At 34.4% G+C, this 18,785-nt stretch overlaps 1 protein-coding gene across 1 annotated transcript; it reads left to right on the forward strand.

Moving 5' to 3' along the window:
• The first annotated feature begins 5,797 nt into the window (after positions 1-5,797).
• Positions 5,798-16,737, forward strand: LOC134233351 (uncharacterized). Its single transcript, XM_062715318.1, has 14 exons — positions 5,798-5,871; positions 6,104-6,182; positions 6,638-6,852; positions 7,105-7,306; positions 7,757-7,906; positions 8,314-8,456; positions 8,553-8,778; positions 9,068-9,205; positions 9,461-9,610; positions 9,849-9,958; positions 10,181-10,379; positions 10,535-10,645; positions 10,731-10,901; positions 15,745-16,737. The coding sequence occupies exons 1-14, from the start codon at positions 5,812-5,814 to the stop codon at positions 16,029-16,031; spliced, it is 2,241 nt and encodes a 746-aa protein (XP_062571302.1). The 5' UTR covers positions 5,798-5,811; the 3' UTR covers positions 16,032-16,737.
• Positions 16,738-18,785: the final 2,048 nt, after the last annotated feature.

An 18,785-nucleotide genomic window follows, 5' to 3' on the forward strand; every position in this document is an offset into this window, starting at 1 on the left:
TATATACATGGCTGTGAAACCCGTCCAAAAATACCATATGTACTCTTCCTATTAAATAATAATAACCATGCAACGAAAAGGGAATTATCTTTGTCACATACAATAACAATATGAAACATGTTGATGAATTCACAATGTTTTATAATATCTACTGAGTATGTAAGAAAGAGGTTCTTTTGGACGACAACACTTGCAGACCCGTAGCAACGTTTTCAAAAGTTGATATGAGACACCCCCCCCCCAAAAAAAAAAAAAAATTAAAAAACAACCATTCAAACAAACACACAAACAAAAAGAAAAAAAAACTAAACCGACCAAATGATGTGTGTAAATGGAGGGAGAGAGGGGGGGGGCGGGGGTTGCAACTTCTAAAATAATATGATAAGCAAACAAAATGCAACAACATCAAAATAATGAACTGTCAAAATCCTGGAATTCTTTAAGAGCAACAAGAAGTTGGGGTTGGGTCTGCATCTAAAGGAACAAAATACTAGAAACAGGGGCTGGTACCTTTCTTGTCCCCACGTTCTATGGGCCTGCATCAAAACGTACGACTTTTCAACACTTTATACAACCAATCCCCACAATAGTAAACTCCAGGCTTTCTGACATCATAGACAGCTGCTTTTTCAATAAAGAATTAAAGATTGGAACTCGTTATAGGTCATTTGGAAAATCATTTTCTTTAAAAAAAAATGCTGCTTATACACACAAGACCCCTTGAAAAACAAGATGTGTTTGTGAAACACTGATGCCCCCGTATGGCAACATAGCGAAGGTTAACCTTTCTCAAATGCAGATCAAATACATGTATGTTGGTACCTAAAATAAGGCCTTTTCACAAGAAATACAAATGTTAAATGTAAAACCCTAGCACCACCTGTTCAAGGGTTATGACCAAGGTTCAAATTTTAAAGGTAGGACAAACTCCGGGGTCAAGGTCAAAGGGTCGAGGTTGCTGGTTTCTACAGAAAGGCCTTGTCTCAGAGATTACATATGGGAAGTATGTAAGCGCTGGCCCTTACCGTTCAAAAGTTATGGCCAATGTTAAAGTTTGTAAAAAGTAGGTCAAACTCCAAGGTCACATTCAAAGGGTCAAGGTTCTTGATATCCAAGGAAAAGTCTTGTCACAAGGATAACATATGTGAAACATGAAAGCTCTAGCTCCTACTGTTCAATAGTTATGGCCAAGGTTATAAAGTTTGTAAAAAATAGGTCAAACTCCAAGGTCAAGGTCAAAGGGTCAAAATTGTTGATATCCAATGAAAGGTCTTCTCACAAGGATTACATATTTAAAGTATGAAAGCCCTAGCCCTCACCGACCAAGGTTAAAATTTTTTCGTAAGTTAGGAAATTTCCAAGGTCAAAAGGTCAAAATTGTTGATTTTAAGTGAAAGGTCTTGCCAAAAAGAATTGATATTTGAAATATAAAAATTCCTAGTATATACCGTTCAAAAGTTAGGACCAAAAGAAAAGTTTGGAATTTTTGTGTAAAAATGGGTCAAACTCCAAGGTCAAGGTCAAAGGTTCAAGGTTCTTGATATCAAATGAAAGGTCTTGCCACAAAAATTAAATATGTGAAGTATGAAAGCCCTAGTTCTAACCCTTTAAAAATGATGTTCAAGGTCGTATTTTAAAGTAGGTCAAATTCCAAGGTCAAGGTCAAAGGTTCAAGGTTCTTGGTACCCAATAAAGCGTCTTTTCACAGGAATTACATATATGAAGTATGAAAGCCTTAGCACTTACCGTTCAAAATTTATAGCCAAGGTTAAAGTTTTTTCATAAGTACAGAAATGTCCAAGGTCAAGGTCAAAAGGTCAAAGTTGTTGGTATCTAATGAAAGGTCTTTAGTTTAAAATATATTTATTCATCGAAATGGATTGAACAGCAGGCATAACTGCCTATTGTCGTTCTCTCCATAGGTCAAGGTACAATTACAAGTACATGTAAGCATTGAAAACAAGATGTGTTTGTGAAACACTATGCGCCCGGCGGCAACAAAGTTAAAAAACATATTTTTAACATAAAGGTCAAGGTCACAAGGTAATTGATCTTGGTATAATTTGAAAGAACTTGATTAACGAAGAAAGCATACCAAATATGAACTCTCTATCTCTCGTGGTTCAAAAGTTATGGCGAAGGTTCAAAAAAAGCTTTTTAAGCATATAGGACACAGTCAAGGTCACAAGGTCATTGACCTAGGTGTCCTGTGAAAGGGCTTTTATTAGTGGAGTATGCATGCCAAACATTAAGCCTCTATCTTTCTTCGTTCTAAAGTTATGGCGAAGATTAGATTTTGTCGACAAAAAAGCTATATTTAGCATATAGGTCACAGTCAAGGTCACAAGGTCATTGACCATGGTGTCTTTAGATAGAGCTTAATTAGTGGTGTATGCATACCAAATATGAAGTCCATGTCTTTTATGGTTCAAAACTTATAGCGAAGGTTAAGGTTTGCAGAAAAGAATTTTTTTAGCATGTAGGTCACAGTCAAGGTCACAAGGTCATTGACCTTGGTGTCATTTGAAAAAACTTAATTAGTAGAGTAGGCATACCAAATATGAAGTCTCTATCATTCATGGTTCAAAAGTTATGGCCAAGGTTAAAGTTTGCAGACAAACAGGCAAACAGATAAACAGACAAACAGACAGACAGACAGGACAAAAACAATATACGCCTCGGATCTTTCGATCCGGGCGCATAAAAATGTATGAAGAGTAGATTATCAATTGGTACATATTTAGAATGAATTCAGAGAGAGAAAGAGAGAGACAGAGAGAGAGAGAGAGAGAGAGAGAGAGAGAGAATAAAACAAATTAATAGAAAAAGAAAAATTTAACAAATGAATAGGAAAAATAATAAATATATAAAATATAAGCAAAAAAAAAAAAAAGAAAAAAGAAAAAAAGAAAAAAAAATACAAGAAACATATGTTTGAGCAATTGTTGTTGACCCAGAAGGAAGAATTCCCTAACAAAGCAGTTTAACTAAAATAATATCATACATGTATTTCCCATAGAATATCATAATAAATTAAAATGAAAGGTCTTAATACAAAAAATATATATGTAAAGTTTAAATGTCCTGTTATCTACTAATAGATATGACCAAAGTAAAAGTTCAAAATTTTTGTGTAAAAATGGGTCAAACTCCAAGGTCAAGGTCAAAAAGTCAAATTTGGTGGTACCCAAAGAAAGGTCTTGTCACAAGGAATACACATGTGAAATATGAATGCCATAGCTCCACTCAATCAAAAGTTATGGGCAAGGTTAAAGTTTTTGCGGACAAACAGACAGACAGACAGACAGACATCTGGACAGACAGAGAGACAGACGGACGGACACGACAAAAACTATATACCCCCGAAACTTCATTTACGGGGGCATAAAAAGATACTTGTTTGTTGATTGACAATATCTACTTGTATGTAGTTTTTGGAGCTTCATGTGGATCAAGTCTTCTAACAATCGGTTGGAATTCCCATGGGTACCATTTGCGCCCCATTATTAGCAGACCTATTCCTGTAATCATGTGAAGCAGAATTTATTAAAACCTTACTTCTACCTGAGAGGAAGAAAACAAATCTTCCACCTTAAATTGAAGTTTTGTCAATTGATAATAATTATTTCCATTCATTTAAAGAATCTATATCCAAATGAACTTAAAATAAAAGATACCACAGATTCAGACACGTCTGTTTCCTATAATATGGTTATTTAACTGAAAAAAAAACGTTAACTAAGGGTAACCTAAAACAAATTTTTAAGATAAATTGATTACTTAAATTTTGCCTCATTTGTGAAGCTACATACCCTCATCACCGGCTTATGATGTTTATGACAAATATTTGATATAACAAGGATATGAACAGTTATAGTTCAGCATTTCACAAGATTTATGGTCGATACAATGACATTGTTGTTTGACCAATATTGACACAATAGATTTATCGCTTGCCCGCGATCAATTTAAGTCAAGGAGAACAAGGCGGGTGTGACGGGTCAACAGGAAGTGCTTACTCCTCGATGGCACCTGACAGTGGCGGATCCAGGAATTTCGTAACGGGGGGGGGGGGGGGGGGGCAGTATATGGCAGGGGTCTGGTGGCTGTACTTAAGCACCCAGTGGGTCTAAGACAAGGTCCTTTTGGAGGGTCCGGAGGCGAAGCCCCCGGAAGCTGATAAGTTCTTACAAATGAGAGATGTTTTTCCTTCATTTTAGGATAATGGAAATATAGTTTTGCATCACAAAAATTCAAACGGGGGGGGGGGGGGCACGCCCGGTACGCCGACCCTGGATCCGCCTTTGCCTGATCCCATCTCTGATGTTCTAGAGGTCTTTGTTTTCAATAGTCCTGATTTGCATTGTTTCAATGGACTTTGAGCATGATAACTCATGCGCGGATCTAGAGGGGGATTTGCAGAGATATTAAATTGATATACTAAAACAAGTAAAAAGTTACATTGGACCCCCTAGAAAACGCAGACCCCCTTTAAAACACGGACCTGTCTTCATTTGGTATGAAATGTAATGTAAAAGTCAACCACTCCCCCCCTCCCCCGGAAAAAATTCCTAGATCCGTGTCTGTAACTGTTCGTTGTCTTATAATACATTTGTATTTCATAAACTGTAGAAAAGAAGGATATTTGGTCTGAGCTGAAAAGGGAGTGGGGGTATTAAAAAATCATATATCATCCCCAATGTGCACTTGATCCATGCATGTGGATGTGCTTTATACATGTACTTGTACGATGTTTGATTTCAGATTCTATATGTAATTTTAATTGCAACTGAAAACTAGCATTATTAGCAGATTGAGACTTTGTGCTCATAACCTTGCCATAGAAAAAGGAAGACATTTTTCTATACCCACAGATAAAAGAATTTGTAATATATGTAACACAGGGGAGGTTGAAGATGAATTTCATTTTCTCTTCATCTGCCATAAATACAATAATCATAGGTTAACTTTTGAAAGGAATTTGATGAATTTTTTCCATGATAAAATATTAAATATGTCTAATACTCAAAAAGTTAAACTTTACTTTAATAGCCACTGTTCAGAAGTACTGAAAATAACAAACTCATTTATTAAAAAATTGTATTACATCTAGAAATGACTGCATAACATAATTATTTTACAAATGATGTACAATTTATCTATGATTATGTATAGCCTTACATTTATATACCAGATTATTGTTTATATATAATGAACAATTGATGATGTGCCTTTGCCAATTATTGTAATTGTGTTTGTGCCAATAAATAGTTGTATTTGTATATAACCTTACATTTACAATAAAATAGAAAAGGGGAAAAATGTAATTGCTAACAATGCCATAATTTATGAAATGCTTACTTTGATCGAGACTGTTATATGCCCTGTAACATCAAGTCATTTGTCAATGCCCTGTGTCTGTTTAAAAGCTGGTCGTACTCATGCAGAATATCTGTACTAATGTAGTGTATAAGTTGGAAGACATAAGTACCAAATGCAGTGGGGATATTTCTACATATCCTAAGAAATCGGCGATTGGAAAACCAAATATTTTCAAGTAACAACACTTGAATTAAGGTGTATTCGATGTCAACCCCCCCCCCCTCAGTCTTTATATCACAGTATATATAGTTTTTACAATTTTAGAAAATGATATATAATACTGTTAATAGCTATTTTGCGTTTTAGGAATGTACGATTTGACACTGTCTACTAGGGCAAGGCCACACAGTAGTGTTTGTACTTTAGGCGCCAAAATATTTTTTATCACGTGACAAATATCGTGGTACTTTTAAATCACATGATATCAAAATGGACGATGGTTGTCAGCGGAAAATATTTTTCATAAGCACATTTGTCCTATCAGTAGCTGTAATGATTGAATTATGATAATATTATTTGTTTTGTATAAAATTTGTAACTTGACCATGTATTGTCTTCAGTTATATACGAAGATTGTTCTACATGTCCATGCATAGTTTTAGTTAGTTTGAACATTGTGAAATATTTGTTTACCTCTCAACAACAGTAGGGGTATGATATCTTATGGTCAGAAGCATATGACCTACATGTAGATTTCAAATTCAGTCATTTTGTGTTTCAGCTCCTAATTCATGGACTTCATTCAAGTAAAGATGCTACGAATGTCAAACTTGTCCATGTGATATTTATGAATCATTTGGGTAAGTATTCTTTTATTAATAGAAACAGGGACCTATATACTTAGGCTAGCACACATATATAGGTCCCTGATAGAAATCTTGTCATGGTAAAGAGTGTGATTATACTTAACAACTATTATGCATTTGTGGGGTGATGTTTTAATTAATACAAGAATACAACTCCGTGCAATGCAGACTGGCATTTATACAGCCCCATTGGCCCAACAATTAGTATGACTCTTCTGCTATTGCTTTAAATATCATGTAAGATTATTTATTTGGTTCTAGTTCAAAAGTTTATATACAGACTAAGAGTCAATTCAGTCATCTTTTTTCACCTGGTGCCAATAAGAAGTAGTCATGAAAACATTAAAGACTAGTTGGAGAAAATGATTTTCTTTTATAAATTCTGATTTTAGGTAGTTAAATTATTTAGTAAGTTTTTAACCATTATACTTCTTTTTCATTTATTTTAGATGTGGGCTATGATGGAATTTCGCCAGAAGTAGGATTTATAAATAACATTCTCAATAAATACTTTCATGAATACTTTCCAAGAGCTGTGAATTTGTCTGTTCAGTTACGAGCTGGAGAATATGCTGAAAATTTTGTGTATACAACCCATCCCTGGCTGGTCAGCTTGTTTTTGGATTGTCCAGAAAGTTTCAAGCTTACAGACATCCCACTATTGGTACACTTAATTTTAACCTGTATATAAACTTAAGTAAGGAGCTTAATGACGTAAAGAAGAATGTTAAACCTGAGCAATTTTTTTTATTTGCAACTTAAATTTTTTAACATGTTAACATGCATTAGTTGATAAGTTTGATTTACATTTTTTGCAATATTAAATAATCTTTTACTGTAATACCGCATTATTTACCGTCCCAGTTTATCTCATATATATCAGATATATATCATATATCATGTCATTGTTAAACAGTGCCCTAATGAAACTGAGAAGGAATACTTTGAGGCAGCTATTAAGAGAGGAGACATTACATGGCATGCTGGTCCTATGAACATGCAGCCAGAGAACATGAACAGCCTGCTCTTCCAGATGAGCTTGAACATGAGTTTTGACCTCGACAAAAGATTTGGAATTACAAGACTGTTTCCAACACTGAGTCAGAGAGATGTACCAGGTAAGAATAATTTATATGTACATGTACCTTTACTTTTTATGCTATTGAGATAAGATAAATCTATAAGCACCATTCATTTTACTGGGCACTGCATTGAAGTACACAATTCCACTTTTTACTTGCTGTAAAATCAGTTATTTTTTTAATTTCAAAATTTTCATGGTTTAGAAAAAATCCTGGTTTAAGGGGATTATAATTATTTCGTGTTTGATATTTCATGAATGATATAAATTCATGGGTCTTAATTGAAAATTATAAAACTTAAATCCCCACAAAATAAAGTGATTTCACAGTATTTGGTTTCTTTAAAGTATTCCAGAATTTCTTTGAACTGTTATCATTCAAATACATGGGATATACAAGTAATTGTACTCGCAGGATGCTTATATATAATTCCTGTAGTGTAAACATGATTAAGAATCACTCCATTTTGTCATGTTTTATAATAAGGACTGACACAAGCAGTGATCCCTAGCCTGGTACAGAGGGGGGTCTCTGCTGTTTCTGTCGGGGTCAATCCAGGCACCAGTCCGCCAGCCGTTCCTCAACTCTTCAGGTGGAGCTTTGAGAGTAATGAAGTTTTGGCAACATGGCATCCAGGTAATTTTGATTACAACTATTCTCAATTTACCTGTAGATTGTATGTTGTAAGTTCATGTTGAGGAGATCAGTGCTAGTGTGTTGGACCAGATCAGGATTTGAACCCAAACTCCATGAATAGTCAGGTGCTCTATCAACTGAGCTGTCTGTCCAATAGCTATCTAACCTATAGCTCCCTGTAATTGAACGTTCCTAGTCATCACACATGTATAAACCAATGACACAAATGAAATTGGAAAAACAAGCAGTGAAGTTTTTATTGAAATATTTTGATTGGATTTTATTTTGTGCATTGGGAGAGTTATCTCCCTGTGTAGTATAAGAATATTTATATATGTACTAAGTGATCTTAGAAAAAAATCTGTTTTTACATTTCATTCTTGTAATGTTTTAAGTTGTATTTGCAGGAGGTTACCCACTGGGACCAGGGCCAAACCCAGCCCGCCCTGGAGGGCTGTCAACTAAAGACTGTGTGGTGCTGCCAGGATTTGAACATGCTCTTTGTTTTGCTTTTATACAAGATAATGGAGGTCCTCCAATTGATGTCCTGGTAAACATGTATTACATGTAATATTAAAGTATAAATGGGTTCTTGAATTTTGTGCACTTTATTGATGATTAAATGGATTATTTTTGGTATTTGCAGGAAATTTTAAGCAACTACGAAATTCTTAGAAAAGAGTTTCCAAATGCTAAAATAAAAGGATCCACGTTTGAGGATTATTTTGCGGAGGTGGACAAGATCAGAAATCATCTGCCCATTATCAGACAGGAAGTGGGCGACACTTGGATACAGGGAATATCATCAGATCCTGTCAAAATGGCCCACTATAGAGCCATTAGTGAAACAATGTCAGATTGTGTAATCTCTGGTAGGATCAAATTTTATAGTGGTACATTTTCTTACTAATGCACATGTATGAAATGAGAAAATAGCAGGAGGTGAAGGGGGAGGAAAAGAGGGGGGGGGGGGGAGAGAATCCATGTGTAAATAGATTCTTAAAGACTTTGAGTGCTCTGAATATAAAAAGTATTCATGATTTATGCAGAGTATTAACAATTTTATGAAGTATTTAAAAAAGACCTTTTTGTATTAAATTATTGTTACATGTACTACATATTGCAAGTTAGATTTGTAAGAATTTTTCATTACAAAAATAGGTGCTTGCAATATATCTGATCCAAGTATAGTGAGTGCAGCTAGGCTACTTATCAAGCTACCAGAACACACATGGGGTCTTCCAGGGGTAGGGGACAATGTTAACTGGAGCAACCCACAGTTCAACATTGCAAGACGAGGTAGGTACTGGATGTGTTAGTAAAATCTTAATTACAACCCACAGTTCAAGTTGGCAAGACAAGGTAGGCTCTAGCTCAGCATGCATGTAAAATCAAAATTAATTTCTAACTATATATATACATGTATAGTGTATAGTGTATGTAATGCTATTGCCAAAGTCTTTTTTTTATTTCAAGGCTTTGATGAGAGTGTTCAATAATTTTTTCAAGAGTTAGAAAGCAAAATGTTACCACACAGTAAAATTCTGTTTGAAGGTGAGAATTTTAGGAACTGTGAAAAGGCTTGGCAGGAGCAGAGAGCGTTTCTTGGAATGGCCATGGATCAGCTGAAGAATACACCACCATTGTATAAGATGATTGAACAAGCTCTATCTCAGCTGGTGCCACAGGAACCAGATCTCAGTGGTCAGTTCTTTTTATACTTGTCCACTTGTTTAGATTTTTTTCATCAAAAAATTTACTGATACTTAAAAAATAGACAATATGTATAACATACCTTTGAGGAGTCTTAAATGACATGGACAACTGAAATAATTTTGTATCTGAATGTTCTGAGATTTTTAGCACACTTCTTTACAACAATTAAACAATTAATGATTTACTTTCTCTGATATACATAATTATGCATTTATTTTATCCACAGCCTATGAAATAGTCACTGACATGTCAGAGACATTTAAATGTGAAGATGGAATGAAAATCCAGTTTGGAAAGGATGGATCACTCCTGTCATTATATGATCCTTATAATTTTGTAAGGCTAGTTTTGTAATGAGAGATATTTTGAAATCCTGAGAGTAAAAAAAAAAAGTTCATTTTTCTGAACAATCTTCTTTTTGAATAGACTATTTGGCAGCAATTTAGAATTATGATTTTATCCCAAGCAGAACTTGGAATAAATTTAATAATTTATATTATCATCTAAAACTTATTCTCTGCTGTATTAATTATATAATTTTGTCTGAAACCTACTCAGGTAGAGTGGGCAACAGGTGCCCCTCTAGGACAGTTTCGGTACATCACCTATAATGAGACAAATTTTATGGACATGGCCAGGCAGTATAATTATTATGGTGGAGCAGGGTATGACAAGAAAAACTCCACCAAAAATGCCCATCCTGAATACAGACCTTGGCCAGCAGTTCTCAGTCAAATGTATCGAGCCAAAAAATCAGGTAATTTAACTTATCCCATACATTTAATTTAGCTTCGTCTTGTAACATTGATTTGCTTTCAAAATCCATCCCATTCTGGATTAAACTTCATGTACATATTTCTTAAGTTCGTAGGAATCAGTGAAGCATATTCAGTCTTATTTTGGTATCTTCAGCTTTAGATAGTTGTGACATTCTACTTAAAATGGTGATGGCAGATTCAAAAAGTCACACATGGTATGGAGCTCCAGAGTCTGTATGGATAAACTACAAGTCAAGAGCTGAAGGTAAATCCTAGTACCTCAAACAGAATACATGGTGTTAGAATCTACATTTTATCATTCATATCAACCCCAACATTTTATCTCTCAGGATTTGATGTAACATTGCAATGGACAAACAAAACACCAACAAGACTAGCAGAATCAATGATGTACCACTTCAGTCCGGCCAAGAAGAAGGGCTTTAATTGGAGATTGTCTAAAGTAGGTCACCTAGTGGACCCGGGTAATGTCATTCTCAATGGAAGTCAGTATGTTCATGGTAAGTTGATCTGTAATCATGCCCCATCATGATGTAATCATGAAAATGGCCGGGCCGTACAGAGTTTGTCATGTATGTCTTCTGTCCTTCTAGCTGTCCTTCTGTCCCGTTTGCTCAGTTCAAAGCTCATTTTCAAAGAAACTATTCAAGATATTTTTATCAAACTTCCTATGCTGATAGATATTGATGACAGCTATTCAACTGCATCAACATATTTTGACCTTTACCTTTCCTTTGACCTTGACCTCACTTTTCTTACAATACTATTTTGCTCAGTTTTAAAGAAACTATTCAAGATCGAAGTTCAAATGCTGATACATACTGATGTGAGCTATTCAACTACATAAGCATTCTTTGACCTTGACCTTTTCTTTTACCTTGACCTTACTTTTCTTAAATTAGTGTTTAGCTTAGTTTGAAGCAACCAATCAAGATATTTTTATCAAACTTTGTATGCTGATAGATATTAGTGAGAGCTATTCTACTGTATCAACAATTTTTGACCTTGCACTTTCCTATGACCTTGACCTCACTTGTTTTAAATTTGCATTTTGCTCAATTTTAAAGAAACTGTTTGATACTTTTTTATGTAAGGTTCTGCACATATAAATAATTTGGTGATAATTTATTGTCTATATATCCATTTTTTTAGGTCACCTGAGTAACTCAGGCGACCTATTGCTATCCGTTTTCGTCCGTCGTCGTCTGTCGTGTGTCGTGTGTTAACATTTGAACATTTTCAGCTTCTTCTCTGAAACCATGGAACCAATTTCAACTAAATTTGGTATACAGCATCTATGAGGGAAGGGGAACAAAAATTATGAATTTCATTGTCCCCGCCCCCCTGGGGCCTGAGGGGTGTGGCCAAAACCACTAAAATTATTGCAATCTTTAAAAATCTTCTTCTTTACTCCTGGACATTAAGCAAACAAACTGTTGCCATGAATGTAATGAGCATTGAGTCCTCTACCAAAATTGTGAAATTCATGGCCCCAGGGTCAGGGGTTCTAGTGCTAGGGCCGGGCTATATAGATTATATAGTGAAAATGCATTCTTTCTTTGAAAATCTTCTTCTCTGCATCTGGTCATTAAATAAACTAACTAAGTACATAGTTATGATGAGCAAGAGTGCCTCTTCCAGATTTGTTAATTTTATGGTCCCAGGATCAGGGGTTCTGGTGTTTGGGTGGGGCTCTATTGATTATATAGTGAAAATGCATTTATTCTTTGAAAATCTTCTTCTCTGCTTCTGGGTATTAAATAAACTAATTAAGCACATACTTATGATGAGCAAGAGTGCCTTTTTCAAAATTTTGAATTTTATGGCCGCAGGGTCAGGGGTTCTGGATTATTTCTTTGAAAATCTTTTTCTCTTCTTCTGGTTATTAAATAAACTAACTAAGCACATCGTTATGATGAGCAAGAGTGCCTCTTCTAAAATTGAGAATTTTATGGCCCCAGGGTCAGGGGTTCTGGTGTTAGGGCGGGGCTCTATTGATTATATAGTGAAAATGCATTATTCTTTGAAAATCTTCTTCTCTGCTTCTGGGTATTAAATAAACTAACTAAGTACATAGTTATGATGAGCAAGAGTGCCTCTTCCAAAGTTGTGAATTTTATGGCCCCAGGGTTAGGGGTTCTGGTGTTAGGGCAGGGCTCTATTGATTATATAGTAAAAATACATTAATTCTTTGAAAATATTTTCCTTTGCTTCTGGGTTTTATGCCAATGATCCAAGTATATATATTTATGATGTAGAAAGGTGCATCTAGCAAAGTGGTTTTTTTATGCCCCCTGGGTCGGGGGGGGGGGGGGGGTACTTAGTTTGAAAATAAATTAATGCTTTGAAATCTGCTCTTTGGTATTAATCAACCATTTTATGATAAAATTTGCAAAATTTTGAAACATGTGTCCCCTGGGTCAGTGGTTCCTTTGGGGTGAGGTGCACAACTGGGTATAAAGTGGAAGTGTATTTTCTCTTTGTTACTCTGATCTACCTCTGGGTATTAAGTAAATAGAGTAAGCATGCTAAGTTAATAATTATATGCCCGTCTTAAGACGGGACGTATTATGTTATAGGCTTCGTGTCCGTCCGTCTTTCCGTCTGTCTGTTAGCTTTTTGTTTCCGGCTCATAACTTTAATACTACTAGGCCTAGGATTACCAAACTTTGTCATCTGATGCATCTTGGGTAGAAGGTGTGTCGCGCACAAAAAGTAGGTCGCTCTGACCTTTAATTAAGAAGTTATAGCCAAATATGGAAAAATCCTTTCCGGCCCATAACTAGAAAACCATAAGACCTACAATCATCAAACTTGGCCAGTTTATGCATCTTAGGTAGAAGGTGTGTCGCGACCTATTTCAAGGTCACTGTGACCTTTAATTTAAGTGAATTTTTTAAAAAAAATGTGTCTTTTTACTATTCATTTACACATCCCAAATAATGTAAGAGTATTGCACTGTTCTTATTAAAAAAGTGTTAAATCAAGAAAATACTTATTTTTTTTAAGCATATACTTGACAGCAATCTAAAACAAATATAATGTATGTTAGAGAAATCCCATGTCTCCCATGAGTGTAATTATCAAGCACTGGTCAAGAAGAATTTTGATAACAGAAAATTGCATGTCAAATTAGAGAGAAATTAATGGGTTTTGAGTGCGAGGAGCTATTGACAGAGCATTGGCGTTATCTATATCCCTTGAGAATTGGGCAAATTTAGGGTAAGCCTGGCTGTTTGATTAAAAATAGCTCTTGTTGACTAGCTTAAGTTTTGAAATGAATTTGATGAAAAGTAATTAAAACTAATTTGATATTGCATAATAGACTAATCTGATATTATGTAATATTATTAATTTAAAAACTAATTTTTTGGGGTGGGGTTGAATCAGCATGTCCATATGAATTACATACTAAAACCTGTCGGACATTAAATCTCAACCAAAAAAAAAAAATCTGAGAGTATTTTATATGTTTTTAAAAACGTATTATAGTGCAGACCCATTCATCTCTTGGTAGTAATGAGTAGACAAGCATCCAGTTAAAGATTAATTAATGAGTTCAATGTAGGAAGGCTAGCTGTCTCAGTCGCTCTGATTAAGCAGCCCTTTGGGGATTAGACAGAAGAACTGCTGGTCAGTTTATAACATATGTCATTTGATGGCCAGCCTTTTTTTTCAAAATTAATTTGGTATAGATTAAGTTGTTAAGACTAATTTGATGATGGGCATTTGACAAGGTCTAACACAACCAGCACAGAAATCTATCAGTGATGTAATATTTATTATAATTGATGCCTACATCACAGGGGATGGATAAATGACAAATCATCGAAATCTTAGAATCAAAGTTGATGTGATTTTCTTGCACCTAAACTGTTCAAGAAAATTGTAATTTTTTGACGGGCGTATCATGCTGTGGCGCGGCACTTTATTATGATGAGCAATGGTGCCTCTTTCAAAATTGTGAATTGTGAATTTCATGGCCTCTGGTTTAAAACACGACCAAATTTAATTGTTTGAAAGTTGTTACACAGTACTCAGGTGACCTATAAGGCCCGTGGGCCTCTTGTTTAGATTTAATATTTTCAATTTTAAAGAAACTGTTCAAGTCTTCATAAGATATTTTTATCATATACACTAATACAAATTTTCATGTTACATTACTAATATACATTCAGTGGGGAATGCATATCCTATGGACATATTTCTAGTTTCCAAATTTCATTTGCATTTGCCTGTCTTAATAATATTTTAGAATCATGGTTATTAATTTCTTTATAATCAAAGATGTACTTTTTAATTGAAAAAATATCCCTGAAATGCTCTTTTCCTGCATGGTGATTATTTCAATAAAATCACGCAAAAGAAACAGCATATCATGGGTGATATAAACTTTATCAACTAATATTATTATAATATAAGATTATTTTCGTAGTTTTCATTGGCTGAAAGGACGTCACGTGATATTCCTCCTTTTGCCATATCGACGCGACAGCTCGTCCGCGGAAAATGATATCGCACGACACGTCGTTTGGTTGCACTGAAGTTACGTAAAACGTGACTTCATAATAAAAGAAGCGTGAAATTAACCATTGTGACGTAATGACAGTCAAGTCCGTTCAGTTAGGACTGTGTCAGTGCATTCAATTTGAGTGATTATATAATATAACTATTATGGACTTCAGTGAACGGTCAATATGTAGTTATAAGGACTCATGGCAACTGATATTGACCTCAGACACAGAAAATGATAGCGACCTCGCAGGCTCGGTCGCTATCACTTTCTGTGTCTTCGGTCAATATCAATTGCCATGAGTCCTTATAACCACATATCGACCTACACTGAAGTCCATAATTGTATAATATTTACATTTCCAATAAATTTCCCCTATGCAGTTCATTTTCTCATGAACTACATTAGATATGTACCACGAATAAGCATGAATATCTCCATTGTTACGTCATAATTCGGCACTAGACATAAAAAAATAAAGTGCACACTGTTTTGCTTTAAAAATGACAGTTGAATGGCGTAAATTTATAGCAAGTCATCTGAAAAATAATGTAAATATAAGAAATGAATTTAATCTTCGAAGATTCATGAGGTATATGAACTACAACGCTTCATGCTGGCATATTTATCATGAAATATGCCGGCGTGAAGCGTCGTAGTTCATAACCTCATGAATCTTCAAAAATTAAATTCATTTCATAAATAAATCACATTACTCAAATGGAATAATCTCGTATATTTAAAGCAATTCATTTTTTAAAGACAAATAAAAACTGTGTGTTTGATCGCCTGATGCATACCTAATTAAATTACTATTGTCTTCCTTACAGCTGTTGACAGTGGTGCATATTACATCAATAACATCGGACAAGGTCTCCAACTCCTTACTCCAGATGTACCACTGGTTTCCATAGCAACAAAAGAGAGACCACCTTCACCTTTTCCTGTTCCGCTAAAGCCCATTTCACAAAGTGACATTTCTGGGGTAGCCTTTAATTTGTTTAATAATATATGGAATACAAATTACATATTGTGGTATCCATACAACGATGGAACAAACTCTTCTAAACCTGGTGATTTTAAAGCAAGATTTCAAATTAACTTTTATGTACCATAGAAATTAATGGTCACTTTTATCATTTGTTGAATCATCAGTTATCAATGCTCCTTGAATTTTTTCATGTTGCGTTTCACATTTTCCAAGCTGCTTGATTTGTATTTTTAGCTGTTTAATCAGGTGTATTTGATCCATTGATATCGTCTTCCTCCTATTGTGGATAATATTCCTCAAGGAATCCTATAACACTCAAAATATTTGATTGATTACATTTTGCTTCTTTCTAAACTTTTATATTGTACTGTACAAAAGTTGAAAGAGAATTCATTTGCATTGGCAGATTTAGAGAGGAGGGGGTGTTTTGTGATCATAAATCTTTTTTAAAAAGAACTAATAGGAAAAATTTTACATTATAATATATGTGTCAAATATAGCTGGAATAGCTCAAAAATGAGTCTTTAAAAACTCTCTAAACCCGGGAGCTTCCCCCTCCCCTGAGCCCCCATCAGGGCTGTGACCTGGACAAGCCGGGTGCCTTAAGGTGGCCTCGAGACCCCCCCCCCCTTTTTCAATAAATCTTGGATCCACCACTGACTTGGGTGTATTGTGTAAATGTGATATTATTGCACACACAATCATGTGTGAGATAGAGATCTTTGTTCAGAGACAGATATTAAAGCATAAGCAAAAGGTTCTTACTGTGGTTTATTCTTTTCTCTCCAAATTTTTTTTGATTGACATTTTGTTTAAATTTTACGAACAATCTGTGATAAATAAATTTGAAAATAAATTTATTTTGAAGAAAAAGTGTATTTTTTATTTTTATGCACCGCCATGAATATGGCCTGGGCATATAGTGTTTGTCATTTCCGTCTTCCATCGTTCTGTCACACTTTGCATTTATCTCAGTTCAATTTCAAAGAAACTATCCAATTGTAATTATTAAAGTGCCTCCTATTGCTTTACCGATTTATTATAAATATCACTAAAAAAAGTGTGCCCATCATGCAAGTCTGCATCATGGCCAGTGTCTTCACATCTAATGGTTTGGCTTACAGTAACCAAAACATCACAGCAGAACTTACCAACAGTTTCACCTTTTTTCCAAAAGGTTTGTAATAATGACATAACAGGCTAGATGTTATTTTAATAACTTTATTAATGTTCTTAATAGCTACATTATAATAAACAAAAAGTTATGAACTTTCATAACATAATCAAATCAGCTTGGCTTTCACTTTCTATTGGATCTCTTATTATATAGCACTATTCCATGACAGTAAAAAGATAAACTAAGCACTTGATTCTTTGTAATTACTAGAGGAAACCATAAAAAAATAATAGTAAAAAATTTATGGAATGCAGCTTAACAAATGTCAAGCGAGAGACAAAAAATTATTTAAAACATCAATATTTGCTACACTGTACTATTATTTAAAAACTAGCTTAGTAATAATTAATACATGTATGTGGTTTTTCACTATGCTTTAAATGTCTATCATAGATATTGTTAAATACTGTACAGGTATTTATGCTTCAATTTTTTTTTTAAATATCCAAATATAAATAAGATATATGTGCAACAATAAATTGGTTGAAAGGCATCAATAATATTATATATACGAGGGTTGATCCAAAAGTTCGTGGAATTTCTTTCTAAAATTTTATTGTGATTTGATGAAGGCAAACAACATGCATATTTAAAATATACAGCCATAATGCAACAATATTGGAAAATTTCACCACATTCCAACCATAAATAAGGTCACACGAGCTTTCTGGAAATGAATAGTTGTAAAACCCGGGGGAGTCGACGTAACGTCAAGTTAGATATGTCACGTCACGTTATAGAAGCATCTAAGCCTAATGTCCGATTCGAATACGTAATTCTACTTAATGCTGCCCATTTCTCCATTTTTTTTTTCATAAAAGTCCGGGTATCATCTCGCACCAACTTATCTTCATTTTCCACTCATATTTCAAAATACTCCCCATCTTTCCATATGATGTCCCATTTTCAGTGTTCAAAAAATCAGCCGACAACGTCCATTAACGATTTACTAGGGGGGTAAAACACTTGAGCCTCAAAAAGGCTGCCACACCTTAAATCAACGTCTTTGGAAGTTTTATTAAATTTTTATTGAACAACTAGTAATAAACATATTTCCCCCCAGCCTAAATATAAGTTCAGAAAAAGATATATGAAAATGAACAATAAATTACCAATTCATACACCAAATATGGTACAATTCTCATGAAATGGAAAGATCAAGCAGTCAATAATGACATGTAGTTTTCGTTTTTATATATATTCTCATTTCAATTATTAAGAATTAAAATTATAATAAACGCGTTATGTCTCCCCCGATGTTACAAACAACCGTTTCTATGGCAACTGCCACAGAGTTTCTATCATTAATATTTAAAAAAAATTTTTTATTAAAAATATTCAACAAGTGTCTATATTCCCATTTGTAATTTTCAACAAATTTCACTTATAAATAAATCAAATATGAAGAAATTCCACGAACTTTTGGTTCAACCCTCGTATATACAATGTTACACATGATTGAGAGCAATATGTGCTAAAATGAGAAATATACGAGTACAGCTGGTCTGGTTTTAGCTTTTAAACCTCCATACCTTGAACACGATGGTGCCAAGAAACACTTTTATCAGAGAGTTCAAGACATCAAGGTAAAATACCTTTCAATATTTAAAGAAAATTAATGTGATAGGGACTTCAAAATAGTTTCTACATATCCATGGTATTCAAGATATTTGTGTTTAATTGTGAGGTACTTAAGTTCAATT

This window comes from Saccostrea cucullata, unplaced genomic scaffold (genome assembly GCF_032062105.1).
Source record: "Saccostrea cucullata isolate Sc308-1 unplaced genomic scaffold, CSIRO_AGI_Scuc_v1 ctg636, whole genome shotgun sequence".
NCBI classification, from domain to species: domain Eukaryota; kingdom Metazoa; phylum Mollusca; class Bivalvia; order Ostreida; family Ostreidae; genus Saccostrea; species Saccostrea cuccullata.